This window comes from Alosa sapidissima, chromosome 6 (assembly GCF_018492685.1).
Source record: "Alosa sapidissima isolate fAloSap1 chromosome 6, fAloSap1.pri, whole genome shotgun sequence".
Classification (NCBI taxonomy): domain Eukaryota; kingdom Metazoa; phylum Chordata; class Actinopteri; order Clupeiformes; family Clupeidae; genus Alosa; species Alosa sapidissima.
The window spans coordinates 35,999,016-36,016,450 of NC_055962.1; the positions used below are offsets into that span (position 1 = coordinate 35,999,016).

General features: G+C 43.5%; 1 protein-coding gene across 1 annotated transcript; it reads right to left on the reverse strand.

Annotated features, from left to right (window-relative positions):
* Positions 1–241: 241 nt before the first annotated feature.
* Positions 242–17,431, reverse strand: gnpat (glyceronephosphate O-acyltransferase). Its single transcript, XM_042095191.1, has 16 exons — positions 17,240–17,431; positions 16,642–16,833; positions 16,178–16,354; positions 12,813–12,942; positions 12,474–12,601; positions 12,273–12,348; positions 11,433–11,584; positions 10,924–11,054; positions 10,303–10,526; positions 6,440–6,694; positions 5,772–5,851; positions 5,088–5,228; positions 3,642–3,741; positions 3,036–3,129; positions 2,872–2,933; positions 242–1,864 (listed from the first exon to the last, which is right to left on the reverse strand). Exons 1-16 carry the CDS (start codon positions 17,261–17,263, stop codon positions 1,821–1,823), a joined length of 2,010 nt encoding a protein of 669 aa, XP_041951125.1. The 5' UTR covers positions 17,264–17,431; the 3' UTR covers positions 242–1,820.
* Positions 17,432–17,435: the final 4 nt, after the last annotated feature.

Sequence of the window (17,435 nt, forward strand, 5' to 3'; positions counted from 1 at the left end):
GCTGGACTAAGATACTAAGATAATGGCTGAGGACTTAATCTTGAACCAATGAAATAACAGGCCTGCCATCTAGTGGTCAGATCACGGAAACACAGCCACCTACACCACTGGGTGATATCGCCCTGCCCACTCAAGTCTCATTAGGGGTCTGTCTCGGCCATGTGCAGTTTGTTTTACTGTGAGATGTCCATGAGTGGTGTGGGTCCATAATAGAAGCATAGAGGTAGAGGTCTAAGCAGCCTCTAAATGAATCAGGAAGGAGCCCAGATGTTTTATTGTGTAAAGCTTTAATGTCTGTTCATTCACAGCCTCATGAGTCTCACAAGCTCTTTACACAGACCACAGAAACGTAGTTAACGCTAGCATGTGATACTAAGGAAAAAGTGACCCAATGACACAACACATTAAACACACACACACACACACACACACACACACACACACACACACACACAAACACTCACCACACACACACACACACACACACACACAGTATTGTCCTAGAAATTGACACAGGGCAAACTATTTGGAAAGGTTAAGCGTTTGTTTTTTGTTAGTGCTGGACTTTGTGAGGACTGAGGAGGCGTGTTAAAGTGGACCCTTCGCTTTGGCACAAGCCCTCGCAGTAGAGTGCTTTCCAAACCCTTGAAACCTGCATACTGAACATCTCCATTTGACCTCAGCATTGGTAAACAGTAGTTCACATAATAAGTAACAGAAATTATTCAGTTACAAACAAAAATAGACCAACTAGTATTTAAAGCAAACACCAAAAAGGAAGCCACTTAAGAGAGCTCACACCAAGAATTTCTCTATTTTCTCCAAAAGGATTTCATTGAAGTCCTAACAAAGAAACATGTAGTTTCCAATTTGTCATCACAGAACATCGTCCTAATGTTCTGGAACATTTCATGTATAATTTCAGAAATAGCTTTCCTGAGCACAGCGGAGAACTGATGACATGTATGCTCAAATCAGAACACACCCCAGGCAGAGCTATGGGCCCCACCTTCTTCGTATCTTGTAAAATGCTACGATAAAAGCATTCAGAATAGATCTCTCTAAACACAGACACAAGTTGTCACATAATGACAGTGAGGGGAATGTAAACACACTAAAGTAGTCTATTGGCATGATCGCTGCTTGGCTTGATTCATGTTACACGTGACTTCTTTCTGATTCCCATAATTCTTCAATATTCACATAATTATTTAAGGTATTGAAAATAGACTTCAAGTGATGTTATTTTTTTTAAAAAAGAAAGGCCATGATCTCTTTGCATTAATGCTAGGGAAAAACAGGTTTCAAAACGTCATGCAAACAAATAAATACAGTGTGCAAAAACTAAAAATCCCCTTTTTTTGAGTAAAAACAGGTCTGTCCCTTGTGTTCATGCCAACCTGCTTTGCCTCTGAATGTGTCGAGTCTCCGTGCATTTGGCAGCACACCAGCATGTTAAAGGAAACTGTTAGAGATATGCGTTAATTGCAAGCGTACATGTACAGGTGGAGCTAACTCTCCTGTACATTAATCGTCAAAGAGAAATGAGAACACAGGCAGTTTTTTTGTCATCTACAAAAAGTGCGTCCCTGATGACGAGAATTCCTGTGAAGTCTCTTTGTACTGCACACACGCACACGCACACGCACACACACACACACACACACACACACACACAAGTTGATGACAAACAGTCTTTGTAGTTTGGAGAGAAAAAATGGTGCAGTCCTGGAAAATGTGGCTTTATGCTAATGAAGGCGGATCCAGCTCGCTTGCTCTCCAGAATCTCTGACTTCGGAGCGCTGGGAACAGCCAAGGGCTCACAGTCGGGCGAGGACAGGCTTCTGGGTCGGAATCTTACCCCCTGATTGACGGATGGAAAATAAATGAAAATAAATAAAAATAACATCAGACAGGATTAGAACAACCCTCTGGTTCTACCCAAGCCGAGAGAACCGTGCCGATATCTGCTATCTGTTCTTCATCAGCCGTATTAAAATAAACACAATTTCCGCTTAAGTGGGTCAGAGGTATGTGCAGAGAGAGAGAGAGAGAGGGAGAGAGAGAGAGAGAGAGAGGCGTTGCTGCTCTATGTAGGGCAACACACCGAGTTGTGTTGAGGTGTTTATATTTTTTTTCCATGGGAACACAGGCATGGGCGTTTGAAGGCAGGCAGAGAGACAGCCGACGCCAGCTCTGACACTCATGGTGATGAGAATAGCAACATGAAGCGTTGTGTTATCCTCTCTGTCTCACAGCATCGGATCTGTACCCGAGTATCCCAAAAGCAGGAAGCTCTTCATCACCGTGGTGATGCCCCTGATTCATTCAGTATACACAAATATATTTATAATCCCCTTCCTACTTGTTTAGCAAAATAACTTTTGAATTTATTATTTGCTCAACATGAGTCCTGCTCCACAGCTTATGGGCACCCACTTAAGGCCAGAGACCATGGCTCACAAGAAACACAACTGCATTAATCCTCTCAAATAATAAAAGGTTATATTTATTTTGGACTTGTCGATGCCACTGGTTCTTCTGATTATCGGCCAACCAAAGTACACTCAAATCCCCTAATATCATTTTGTGTAGATATGTCTTCGGTAAGACAGAAGGCTGGCCCTTTGTAGACAATGGTAGGACGATGAGTTATCATCATTATAATCCATTATTACCAATATTATCATCTCACATGTTTACATTTGTCCAGATGCAACCAAGGGCAACAGTAATCACAAATCAATTGTTATTATTGGTCATTATAGGAAAGGTATGGACAAGTTACTAGTTACTATACCCATTATATGTTATGGTGAACTAGAGTTTCAAACATTTCATTGAAAATATGACAATTTTGCAAACGCTTACCTAAAGTGTCTTCCAGAGAGTTCACTGCAAGCTTGTTCACTTTGAGTACGACCTGATCAGGCCTGAAAGTGCACACATAAACATCCAACATGACATGATGTTCTCTCTAACAGTGGTCACTCACAACTAAGGATTCAGGCTAACAGTTCTACGGAGTCCCTTACGTTTTGACCTTCTTGACTGCGTTGAGTCTGAGCAGAGCGGCCAGGGCGTTCTTCTGTAGGTCAGAGGACAGCGCCTCGTAGCATCGCAGGCTGCCTGGGATGACCACCACAGAGAGAACAGCTATCAACACGTGCACTTCCACTCAAAACAGCTAGAGGGCAGTAGAATTTGCACTGGGTTCTTATAGACATTTAGACCTTGTCAACCAACAATTAACTAGGTCCTACCTGGCATGTTCACAAATTTGGATTTGGTACAACAATGCTATATCATTACAAAATAATTTAAAGCATAATAAATAATAAGACGATACATTTCGTAGAATGGTGGTTATTGGATTCTTTAACAGATGCCTTCATCCCAAGTCATGAAAATATAAGGACTCTTGCAGATTTGTCCCAGCATGCAGATGAAGTCAGCACACACAAACACACACACACGCATGCATGTACACACACACACATTACACACACACACGCATCCATGTACGTACACACACACACACACACACACACACACACACACACACAAGCATGCATGTACACACACGCACGCGCACACACACACATGTGCATGCATGTACACACACACACACACACACACACCTGTTAAGTGGAGCTTTACAGCAAAACTCCTAACAGCAGGGATGAACTGTCTCTCCGTGAGGTTGTCAGTGGCTTCTTCATAGAGGTATCGGCACACCACCTGTGTGCAGACACACACCCAAACACAAACACAAACACACAGGTTGACACACAAACACACACGTTGACACACAAACACACACGTTGACACGCAAACACAGAACAAAAACAACACTGAGAAAAGCAGTGCGTTTGTGGAGTTCAATACTAACAGCACCATCATCCCTGCAGGGTATTGTCTGAAAGGAACATGCCAATATTTTGGGAAATCAGCTTATTCGCCATGAGTTAGAGAAGATGAAACACACCCTTCACGTCTCCGTGTGTGTACATGCTTAGAAAATGCTGCATCTCATTTTACATTGGAATATGTACACACGGTAATTATACCAGTCACAACATGTAAATACATGTAATAATGTTAGAGTTTTGTAAATACATCTAATAATATTAGAGTTTTGTCACTTTTGGGAGATAGGCTAGTTGGTTCTGCCCACCTCAATGAGCTATGCTAAGCTAGGCTAACGGTAGGTGCGGTAGCTATGCTAAGCTAGGCTAACGGTAGGTGCGGTAGCTATGCTAAGCTAGGCTAACGGTAGGAGCGTCAGACTGAGTTACTGCAGGCACAGAGACAAGAAGGGTACGTATCATCTTATCTAACTCTGGGGGAGATGACAGATAAGTTAATTAACCAACATGCTGCTGTGTTCCTTTAAAAGGGCACCCACATTTCTTAAAATAACAGCTTTTGTGCATCATTAAAGGGACTTTACCAAAAACCTCATGTATAAGTACAAGTAAGCATATATACTTTTTTGATCCCGTGAGGGAAATTTGGTCTCTGCATTTAACCCAATCGGTGAATTAGTGAAACACAAACAGCACACAGTGAACACACAGTGAGGTGAAGCACACACTAATCCCGGCGCAGTGAGCTGCCTGCTACAACGGCGGCGCTCGGGGAGCAGTGAGGGGTTAGGTGCCTTGCTCAAGGGCACTTCAGCCGCGGCCCACTGGTCAGGGCTCGAACCGGCAACCCTCCGGTTACAAGTCCAGAGTGCTAACCAGTGGGCCACGGCTGCCCAACTGCCCAACTTGAATTTCCCCTGGGGATCAATAAAGTATCTATCTATCTATCTATCTAACTGTAATCTGGACAATATGCCATTACATTACTGTTGACTATTATGACCACTGGCTGCCAACAATTGAAAATATTGACTGAGATCATCAAAACCAAAATGCCACTACTTCCACTCCAATGCTCACCATAATGTTCTGACAGGATATTTGAAGCCAAGTCTCTGTTAAAAGTCTTGCTCTAATCATGGCTAACATGGTGAGTGGGTGAGTGTTTCTCATGAACCCTCCAAAGCTTAAATCAAACGTGGGCCAACAGAAGCGTACCTGGTATCCCTGTAGGAAAGGCTCTAGTATGGCACAGAGGAAGGACAGGGTGGCTTGGCCTTTTTCCACGCTCACAACCCCCTGTTGTAGCATCTGCACCGCCCCGCACTTCATTAGCAAGTAGCATGCCTCGTCAAAGTCCTGTGAAAAGAACACACACACACACACACACACACACACACACACAAACACGCATGCACGCACGCACACACACACACACCACACACACACACACACATAGAAGCTGAAGGCTCTTTAATCCCCCATGGGAGTAGCTAGTGTTCCACGGTCTGCTGCACTCTAATCTAAAGTGTTGCTACAGAGGGTTTCTCCATCAACAGAAACAGCCCATACGTGGAGCGCAGTACGCCTAATAACTACTGGACACTACTAACTACTGGTACTACTGGGGTTATTTGGAGACGACAAATCACCACAAACTTCAAAGAGGTATCCATCAGCCATGGGAACACACACAAACACACCACTCAGCTTGGCCATTTTGTTTTTAGCATCCAACCAAACGTGAACTCCTCTGTGGCCAGAATAGGGGAAGAAAACAGCACCTGGTCAGTGACAAGCACATTCAGGTGGGAATCCACCAGGCACACGCAAACGCTCACGCAAACGCTCACGCAAACGCTCACACCCTGCCGTGACACTGTGAGGGTCGGGGTCGCTCACCTGCACGGCCTCTCCGGGACAGAGGATGAACTCGTTAGAGAACATGTTCCGCAGGAAGCTGAAGCAGTTGTAGACCTCTTCTACAGTGGGGGAAAAAGTGGCACTTCAGAAGAGTAGATGACATGACAGCCATGATGCAATCATGAGCTCAGCTTCACTACACATTTTCCATCAAGAAGACAGACCATGACAGACAATGCCAGACAAAATAGATAAATATTTTAGGGCAAAACTTTTTTTTCCTTCTTTATACTGTTGATCAGTTCCACTTTCCTCCGCCAATGTGCAATTGTTGTGTGTGTGCACATGTGTGTATTTGTGTGTGTGTGTGTGTAGTAGTAGTAGTAGTACACCACTAATTCAGTGACCCACAAGTGTATTTCACACTTAAATTTCAGAAAAGTGAAAGATCACCACACACTGGTGGACTTATTTAGCTGGTTTATTTTTCAGTGAACGACGTGAGCGTTTCGCCATTGCTTCATCAGGTTCACTTTCACTTTTCTGAATTTTACTGACGACTGCACATTACCAGCACCTGGAAATCAGAAGCCTGTGCATAGGGACTTGATCCTTTTTTGTATTTCACACTTCATTTGATACATTGACAGATAGCTCCTCCATTTGAACTATGATCTTCGGCCCACCGTCCGGCCCACGCGGCTTACCTTTCCTGGAGGAGGCGGCGGCCTGCATAGCCACGGCAAGGAGTGCCGGCCGCAGGAAGACGTGCAGGATCTGGTTCCTGTAGGAGGCGCAGGACAGAGCGCTGACCGCCTGCTCGAACAGCGCCGCCTCCGGGCTCTCCGCGCTCGCACCCGTCGGCTGCCCCACCTGCAGACGCACCTGCCCCCCGCTCACACTCACCAGGTTACGGTGCAGGGACAGGCTGGACGACACCACCTTACTGGCGGAACTGTGCTCTAGGTGGAGAACGTGAGGGACAAACGTCGGAAGGACACACTGGACGTTACTGAAATATGCATACACTGTAATATGCCACTCTGCAGCACTGACTAAACACATCAAACGTCGGAAGGACACACTGGGCGTTACTGAAATATGCATACACTGTAATATGCCACTCTGCAGCACTGACTAAACACATCAAACTGGTCAAATGGAACTGGTCAACAACAGCACTGAGGGATGTGTCCAGGAAGAAGTGAGCGGAGAAAGTGAGTAGACTCATTTCATTGTTTATTTTGTCTGTGACATACTGTCCAGAGATCTTATACATCATCAGATTTCATCAAATATCTACGGAGCCCCTGATGGGACATGTGCGCACCAGAAACGTACAACAACAAAAAGTGTGCCCATGTTCTCTTAAGGGCTTTGAGTTTCTGGTGTGCACACACATGTTCTGGCACACACGCAAAACTGTCTGGTGGAGAGCATCAGTAAAAAAAAAATAAATAAATAACATTTTGGCACATGTCCCTTTAGGGCTCTGTATATTTCCAAAGGACACAAGCCAAAATCCTATTTCTACCAACTAAGCCATATAAAGATAAAATGAGACTATGTGAGGAACAAGGCAAAGAGCGTATTATAAAAATTCTTATATTTTGACCTGTATCTCACCACAGCAAGCTCATAGCTCTACATGCATTTCATGTGTGTGTAGGGCAGACTGTCCTGAATCGGGCAATGGAGGGATACTCTGGGGCTGAGCAATTTACAGAAATATGTGGTGTGTGATTTATGGAAATAAATGCCATTTTTTATTTAGTGATGAAAAATGACCTTTCTGCGCTCCATATCTATGTCACAAACTGATCTGACCTGACTTGACCCAAGTTTGTGTGTTAGCATGTGTGCCATAATGATTCTCAACTTTTTACTGCATTGCCATGAACAAAGTAAAGGCAAAAAAGGTGTTTCTTTGGTCAACAAATTGGGATGCAATGTGAGCCTTGAATTGGATGTCATGCAGGAATTTGCTAGGATTTCAAAACCGGATTATGAACATGCTTTGCCGTAGAGAAACACACGATAGCGTTGGATTATAAACATGCTTTGCCACAAAAACAGACAAAAACGTGGGGTAAGTCCAGCTATATGAAGTTAATATTTTGCTGTCACTTCGTCTGTTTTATAACCCAGAAGGATGTACTTGGTATCAAATGATAGCTCTGTGTCTCCTCTTTCATCTGACATGCGTGGCATATCTATCCGATCACGGGTCCGCGAGTAATTCAAACGAGAGTAATGGGTGTGCAGCGTTGGTTTGTGTACACGACGTTAATATTTTGCAGTCACTTCGTCTGTTTTTATAAGCCAGAAGGATCGATATACATGGTACCAATAATAGCCCTGTGTCTCCTCTTTCATCTGATATGCGTGCCATATCTATGAGATCACGGGTTCACGTGTAATTCAAACGAGAGTAATGGGTGCGCAGGTGAACGCAGAGAAGTATAGACTGTAAATATGATGCTATTTGATTTAATTTCATGATTTTTTTAAATTTTCATACTTGATCGTACAGACAAGTGCCTAGTCTCTTTGGAAAGCCCCACTTCTTTTCTGTCATGCTATAAAGGTTTCATCTCGCTGCGATGAACAGTCGCGGAGCAATGTAACAGAGAAGAAAGGGTGTGTTTTTTGACGCACTTTGCGTCAATCGGGTTCTAAGGGTTAAAAGTTGCTGCAAATGAACTACATTTTATTGAAATCAGAGCAACACTGACATGACAACAATGACGACAATCTCAAAAAAAGCACAAAGTGTTTAACAATCCCTCATTTCTGATGCTCAGCAGCCAGTGTTGACTTTTTGCAGTCTGGATAGATCCGTCAGTGATCTTCCATTTTAATAGATGGCAGATGGCAACTTCACTTCTTGTTTTTGCCATGATTTTGCTCGTGGTACACAACACAACTGCAAGCAAAGCTGGGCAAGTAATGGTGAAGATGCCTTTTCCTCATACAGTTTTGTGGCACATATTTGGGGTTCCGTGGATACAATTGTTTGAATGTTTTAATGAAGACCAAAAAATGTGCTCTAAACCCAAACAATAACCAAGGTGATCATCAATAGAAATATGTATTGATTCCACCAGGAAAGGTAAATCTGCTAAACCGGGTCATGGATGGATTAATTTGGATTTAGTTTCTACAATAAGTAAACTGAGATATGTATGTAAAATATGTATCTAAAATACATATTTAGGAATATATGGTGCATTAGATGCTTTTATGGAAATTGTTGGGCAGATACTGAATACCAAAGCGCTGTTGGAGGCAGTGGCATGAGAGTGGAGATGTAGGGGGGGGACGTGGCGGAGCGCAGCGTGTGTGGGGGGGGGGGGCACAGCGTGTGGGTGGGGGGTTGAGTGCACAGCAGAGCGCCTGGTGTGAATGTCACAACACAGAGCTCCTGCACAGCTCCACGGTGATTAACGCAGGCTGGCACCCGCTGACGCACACAGACGCACACAGATGGGCAGAGATGGGCAGAGATGGGCAGAGATGGGCAGAGATGGGTAGAGATGGGCAGAGATGGGCAGAGATGGGCAGAGATGGGCAGAGATGGGCAGAGATGGGTAGAGATGGGCAGAGACGGGCAGAGAGATGAGTACGAGGGGCAGGTGGCAGAGAGGAGCCTTCAGCCGATACCCCCCCGTTTGCCACACACGGCTTTAGCACACACACAGACACACAAACATAACTACCCCACACACACACACAGACACGCAAACATAACTACCCCACACACACACACAACTACACATAACTAAACCTCCCCCCCAACACACACACACACCACTACACATTCTCAGACACACGCATTACCCCCTACCACACACACACACAACTACACATACCCGGACACATAAACACCCAGACACACACTTGCACGCACGCACACACACACACACACACACACACACACACACCCAGACACACACTTGCACGCACGCACACACACCCAGACACACACTTGCACGCACGCACATGCACGCACACGCACACACACACACACACACACGCACACGTTCGTGAGAAAGCTGCTCCTCAGGGTGCTTGAGCACGTCACGTCTCACACATGTCATTGTTCTGATGGTGAGTGGGGGACGTCACATCTGATCAGATCATGGCTGACGAGCGTGCGTGCCCAACAATACCCTGTCACACACACTGATCCTACCATCAAAGTCTGACTCACACTAAAGGTATGCTAAGGACAGGCTGTCTCCCTACTATTCTTACTGCCGCTGTTAGTCTTGTTACATGATACACAGTTATGACTCATTTGACACAAATACACTATGCAAAAAAGAATTTTAAAAAGAAATGAAAAACATGTCAGAATTGCGGTCACATACTATACTGACAAGCAAACAAAGTTACATGGCACTCAGAAAATAATGTCAAATTAAATTAAATTTAAACCCAGTGTATTCCACAAAAGACGAATCGTGATCCAAAATGCGGTTCAACTAAGGAGCTGGTTAGCCAACATCCTTTCAACATGAGGCCATGAGCAGAGCCAAGCACTTATACGAATGTCAAACTTCCTTACCTGGCCAGTCGAGAAAGGCTCCAAAGGATCGCGCCAGATCCCTTAGCCAAACAGTCTGCTCTACGAGCTGGGAGAGTTCCATCCCCTCCAGATTCTGCATGAGGAACGTGGCGATCAGAACCCAGGGCTTTAGAACCATGTTCTCCTCCTGCAGGCGCACCAGCTGATATGCAGCGTCGTTCACAAAGCTCTGGATACCATTAGCCGGTTTCTTAGGAATATGTCTGATCAAACACAGAGAACAAAGCCGTCAAGGACCACTGCATTGTCATAACTGTTGCACAGAGTCGTTTGCTAAGTGCAATTAAGTTCACTTTGATATTAATTACGCCACGTCAATAGGGTAATTAATTAATGAATTCATACGGTATATATATATAGTATTTGTTTATTTTCATTATTAATATTTGATATTGCTATTATTACTATTTTGAATCATATTCTGTAAGTGGCTTTGGACAAAAGCGTCTGCTAAATACCATAACCCATAACCACTAAATAAAATAAGGGCTGCTTGTCTGCAACCACTGCTACACCAACTTGGAAAAGAACTTTGGCCCCCAAAGGCCCAAGAGGAGCTGGTGGCCTGGTGATAATAATGTGTGAACAGTGATAACTCACCTTGGCACAAGGTTGTACTGGGAGCGGTTAATGCGGCCTTGGGCCAGACTGCGAACTGACACTGGTTGTCCAAAATACACATGCATGCTACCATAGTCTTCACTTAAGACCTTCCTCGCTTTCAAAAGACCCTGAGGCAAAAGAAATACAAAATCCCATCCATGGGATGAGAAGTCATCTGAAATGATGTGATGTAATCATGCAACATTACGCCACATGATGAAAGTTCTAAGTTTCAAGTTCTAAGTTCTAAGTTTCAAATGTGTTGCTGAAAAACTTTCCAGGCAGCGCAACTAAATTCAACTGAAAACATTTGGTGAACTGACACAGGTTTTTTTTTTGTTGTTGTACAAAACAGATTGAACATACATAGCTCCACTCAGATTTTTTTCCCCCTAGCAGTGCTTTTCACACCATGTTTACAGCTTTCACACAGTACGGAGAGCTGCACAGAGAAGGCTGATGTGCACAACAAGGTGGTGTCAATCATGCAGACATGCCCGTCTCACCGAGGTGGATTCCTTGGGCTTGGGCACGCCGAGCAGCTCGCGGGCATACAGCGCCTCCTCAAGCACCCGCTCGTAGCTGATGCTGACGGGCACCAGGCTGACGTCAAACACCTCGCCTTTGAAGAAGGGCTCCATCACAATATTCAACAGGCCTGGATTAGAAAAAAAAGAGCAGGACTTCACAAAGGGAAGGAGAGAATGTGTGTGTATGTGTGGAAGAGAGAGAGAGAGAGAGAGAGAACAAGAGAGAGAGGGAAATACATCACAACAGAAAGAGAAATAGGGAAGAAACCGTTAGAAAAACAAAAAGAGAAAAGAAGGAAGAGAGGAGAGTGCAATGTGAGAGAGGAACATTGCCTAGACAGCGGCTTACATTTTCATAAACGTTTAACATTTAAAGATGGATCACTTTGACAGATGCAAAGCCACATGACAACAACACTAACTTTGTTACAGTGATTTTCTTCACGAATAATCTGAGGGATTTAAATCACTTTGTGACAAATCATACAGCCCAACTGTTTCAGAATTTTTTTTTTTGTTTTTTTTTTTTGGTGAAAAGGTCCCTGGCACATTTCACCAAACAAGGCAGCCAGAAAATCTGATGATTGCAGCAGAAATGCGATTCTCTGTCAACCTGGCGTCTATTTCCAGAGCCATAGAAACGACAAGAGCAATAACAGGAGCGTCTGGCTTTGCATACTAAAAGGTTTCATTTGGACCTCTTACTAACACAATGACCAGCCGCACACAAAAAAAAATAAAAGGTTCTCCAAAGTTTTCAGTTATTGCTTTTAACCTACGAACAAACACAAAAAAATCCATGTAATACTGCATTACCTGTCTTTGGTGTTAGTGATTTTGATGTGCGGCTTCTTGTGCCTTCTAAGAAGAATTCAATTGGAGCGTAACCATTCTGGACAAATGGACAAATAGGAACACAAACAATAAAAGTAGATATTAGATGCAGGACATGCAATAACTGGACGAGAAAAATGTCAACAAAATGGTTGGGGGAAGGATTTAAACGGCATCCCTCACCCTGAGCATTGTCTTGACATATTCAGAGAACACAGCCCAGTAAAGCTTGTCTCCACCAAAGGATCGGCGGATAAAAAAGGCTCCTGACATGCGTAGCATTTCCCCAACAAACTTCATTCCCATAAAATCTGCATGGATCACAAAAATCTATTAATTCACAATTGATTGGTTAATTCATTCATTCATTAATTATGATTAGGTAGATTTCTTTTGTCCACAGAAATGTATTTTATACAATTCGTTCAATTTCAATCTTGTCTACTGTGATCTCTGATCTATGCGATGTGTTAATGGTAACATCCTTTATCTGCAATGTTTTCATGATCCTCTATAACATACCCATTCCTGCAGCGATGACCGGCAGCGTGAGGTCATACGTGTACAAGATGTATGACATCATGAGGAAGTCCATATATGAGCGGTGGCTGGGCAGAAGCACCACCGGATGTTCATGTATAGCCTGTTGAAGCTGTCAATCACAGAGAAAAGATCACCTTGAAATGGGTATACGCTCCAGTGGGCTTTATTTCAGAATCTATTTGAAATGGGTATACGCTCCAGTGAGTTTTATTTCAGAATCTATTTGTCATTTGTGGTAAGCTATAGCAACACAGTGAAGGGTGTCAGAGTTTTTCCTCATGACTTCTGGTACAGTATGTGTTACAGAACACTGGGCTAGAAAAGAAAACCAAAGACTTGGTATCTTCTTGGCTTGATGTTTCGGAGGTGACTACACTATAGCATATCCACTATAGCCTTGGACAACACTCACTCACTACAAAGCCAAGACTGTCTCCTTCCTTCAGGCCAGAAGTACAGATCTCTCTCCTTCAGGACTAAAAGAGCCATGTCAAGCTTTGTGCCTGCATCCATCAGACTTATGAATATTTGAAAAAACAAATTCTGTATATTTTTTTATTTGTATGTTTGTATGTGTATTTATGTATGTATATGTATGCACTAAAGCTTTTCACACATGAAGTTCCTAACAGAAAAATAAAGTCCTTTGAATTTGAATATTCTACTCCATTTTAAGGAACCATGTAAGTACATGTAGCACAATGGAATACTCAGACCTGCCAACTCAGAACAGATATTATGAGTACAACTTCTTCAGCTCATCTTGGTGTAGATGGCCAAATAGCAGCGCAACAAATAAATATATTTTGGATAGTTGACTCATTTATTAATGTCAACTATCTAAATTTAAGCTGAGCGTGCAACTGAAAATAATAACTTTTTCCAGGATGCTGCATGCTCACACTTTTTGGGTACATGTAAATAAACTAATAAATTTAATCTTTCCTGTACTGTATATTTGAAACATTATATATCTACATAACGTTTAATTTTCTATATATACTATAATTTCAAACATTGCTCCCTCTTCATGCCCCCAGAGTGTAGCACTGTAGCTGCCTGGTAGCTCTAGTTGTTGGCTGCAGAAATTCAAACTAGGCAGAACCAATTGTTTTTTGGGGTTTTTTTGTCCCAAAAGTACTGAAATACACAAAATGAAATACATGTGTTCTTATTAGAGCTGAGAGTAGTGCGCTCAGCTGAACGTACTATAAGAACTCAACTCCCTGCTCTACAAGATATCTATTCCAGAAGAGTACTCCTAAGAGCCCAAAAGATTCTGAAGGACTCTTCTCATCCTAACAATGGATTATTCCTACCGCTGAAATCAAGAAGACGCCTATGTAGTCACAAAGCCAGAACTGAGAGACTCAGGAGAAGGTTTTATCCCCAGGCCATCCGAACTCTGAACTCACACTATACTGACTTTGCACACATTCACTCCTCAGCACTCTCAAACATTTCCCAACTCTGAACTCACACTATACTGACTTTGCACTCATTCACTCCTCAGCACTCATGACCCCCCCCACACACCCACACACACCTACAAGACTTTTAGCACTTTTACACTTTTACATCCCTCTCCCTATGCTACAGACCTTTTATTTATTTTCTTATTTCATCACACGTCAAAACACACACACACACACACACACACACACACACACACACACATATCTGACTTTCTCCAACTTTTGCACACTTTTTATTTATTATTTTTGATTTCTCCTCCATCTACCCATGTCCTTGATTGCCTAGCCTTTCTTCCCCCCCAATGGCCCCCCCCCACATACACAGCACATTGTCTTCAGGATCTTCTCCAACACACATCCTCTACATACTTACAGCACACTGCCCCCACCTACCCACCTACACACTACACACACACACACACACACAGTCACTGCTCCACTCCCCTCCCGCCCACACACACATCTTCACTGTCATCACTCACATACATTACATACAGTACTCTGCTTGCAATAGTAAGTCCCTGCCCCCCCCCCCTACATACACAGCACATTATTTCATCAGGAAGCTTCTCCAACACACATCCCCAACATACTTACAGCACACTGCCCCCCCCCCTCAATACACAGCACATTGTCTCATGAGGAAGCTTCTCCAACACACATATTGCACACTGCCCTCTCCCCACATACACAGCACACTATCCCATCTCCCCTGTCATCCCCCCAACACACACACCAAGACCCCTGGCAGTTGGGTTAGCCCCTTGAGCCGTGGATCTGCCCAAGGTTTCTTCCTTGGTAAGGGAGTTTTTCCTTGCCCCTGTTGCTCTTGGGTGCTCCTTGTTGGTGCCCCCCACCCAATCCCAATCCTCCCCCACCTTTTTTATGCAGCCCTTGCCACTTAATCTACTAAACCCCTCTTCTACTGCACTTTTTACCCCCCCCATTAATGCACAAATAGGCTGACACCAGACATAATTTCACTGCATTTCTTACTTCCAGTAACTATATGCATGTGACAATAAACTTCCTTGTATCCTTGTATCCTTGTATTAGTCTTTACACATCAGAGACAACAATCATTGCAATGAAAAATCAATCTCTGACTGCACATTTTCGTCCTAGGTGTGTAATGTGTGTAAGACTACGGTAATAAGAACACAAGCATTTAATCACCTACATTTGTCTTTGTGCCATTATTTAATCAGAAAATTCAGACTTGGTATGAAAGAGCCTTAACACCCAGTCACACCCTTACTGTGAAACAGAATCTTTCTGATTCCATTCTGGAGGTGTCCTGGTCCTGGGCCGTGGCCTACTGGTTAGGGCTTCAGGCTTGTAACCAAAGGGTTTGCCGGTTCGATCCCCGACCCAGTAGGAAAAAATGTGGGCGGGGGAAGTGGTTGAGCACTGCATTGCGCATGCCCACATCCACGGCTGAAGTGCCCTTGAGCAAGGCACCTAATTCCTCACTGCTCCCCGAGCGACACTGTAGCAGGCAGCTCACTGCTCCGGGTTAGTGTGTGCTTCACCTCACTGTGTGCTGTGTATGTTTCACTAATTCATGGATTGGGATAAATGCAGAGACCAAATTTCCCTTATGGGATCAAAAGAGTATATATACTTATACTATATATATATATATTCAATATAAACACCCATGAAGGAAGGTGCCTACTTGACAATCCCGGTGAAATGCTCTTGAAGGCTGTTCTGTTGATGATGTTTCTGCCCACAAAGGTTGATGTGTAAGATTTTGTTTTTGATGGTAAAAGCTTAGTTGTAGGTTGGCCGCTATGTGAAATCTCCTACCTATAGCTCTAGGAATTTAACATTTCTCCTGTGTATATTTGACACGTAAATGCCCACCCTCTGGATGCCCTCCTCGTTGACACAGACACTGTGGAACAGGCTCTTGAAGGCCTTGCTGAGGGCGAATGCAAAGAATCGGACGGTGCTGAGCTGCAGTCGGTGGGCCATCTCCTCCAAGATGGCTGCCGCCTCCTCCTGGACCAGCTCCACAGGCTCGCCTGACTCCGCACACACCTGGCACACAGAAACAGCTCAGGAAGGCAGGAAACACACAGGTGCAGCAATGTAGCATTACTGACTGTAATGTCACCACTGCTAAATGTAAAGATGTAATTTCAACACTGCTGAATGACAGCAATTATTTCATGGAATTAAGATTAATTGACAGGTCAGACATCAGTCAATACTGTATAAGTATCATATGATATTCTTGTAAAACCTCTTCTACCCGCAAATACCTTAAATGCCTTGTAGGTTTAACAGTGGCTATGGATACACCACATCATAAGTTGATATGTTACCTGATTAATTACATATTGGAGAGGATCCGACTGCAGGACAATGTTTTTTAGCATACTGGGTTTACACGGGTTGAGGCTCTTGTAGAGCACGGGGGTGTAGCACTTGAATGCATATCGTAAATCACTTGAGTTCCTCCGTTCTTCTAAAACGTCTTCAAAGTCATCTCTCTTCTTCAGAACAGGATCTCTTTGCTTCAGAGGAAAATAACAGACTTACCAAAACTGACTTGTAGGGGCATTCTAGAATTTGCAAATAGACCTATATCTTGCACATACTGGATGGTAGATTATCAGATGTAAAACTAAATCAATGCCGACCTATCAACCGATTGAAGTTTGCATACAGTTAGCACATAGTAAAATGAGCTTTCTGACAGTTTTGTTTTGTCCAATATCGTATCTTAACAGTTACCATTTCAATCATTTTCAGGTTACTTTCTTCCAAAGGAACTTGATCATATGGGCACATCGTGGAAAAGTCTCCAGGATAACCAACTAGCTCACGTACATCACAATTTTGAAGTTGATGACAGATAAGTTAGCCAATGTTAGCGTGCTAGCGAATGCATTTATATTTAGGTCCAACAATGACACTTACCGAGTACAATGATTTAGATGCCATTTCTTGTTAGGCCGGTGCAAAACATTAAATATGCATTGGCATATTAAAAGTAAACCAAGGGAGAACGTTGTTGTTGTTTTTTACAGTTACACAATCAATGCAAACATAATTCACATGGGCGGGGATGTTCACTTAGGCGTTTGCCACTTCCTCAAACTGTGGACAGACGGTG

Bases quoted from the DNA above. Each gene is read 5' to 3' on its own strand.
- gnpat (XM_042095191.1), bottom strand. From the start codon at position 17,263: ATGGCATCTAAATCATTGTACTCG. The intron at 12,602-12,812 runs GTATGTTATAGA...TGATCCATGCAG, and splicing joins GGTCATCGCTGCAGGAATGG to ATTTTATGGGAATGAAGTTT. The intron at 2,934-3,035 runs GTAAGGGACTCC...GTGCACTTTCAG, and splicing joins GCAGTCAAGAAGGTCAAAAC to GCCTGATCAGGTCGTACTCA.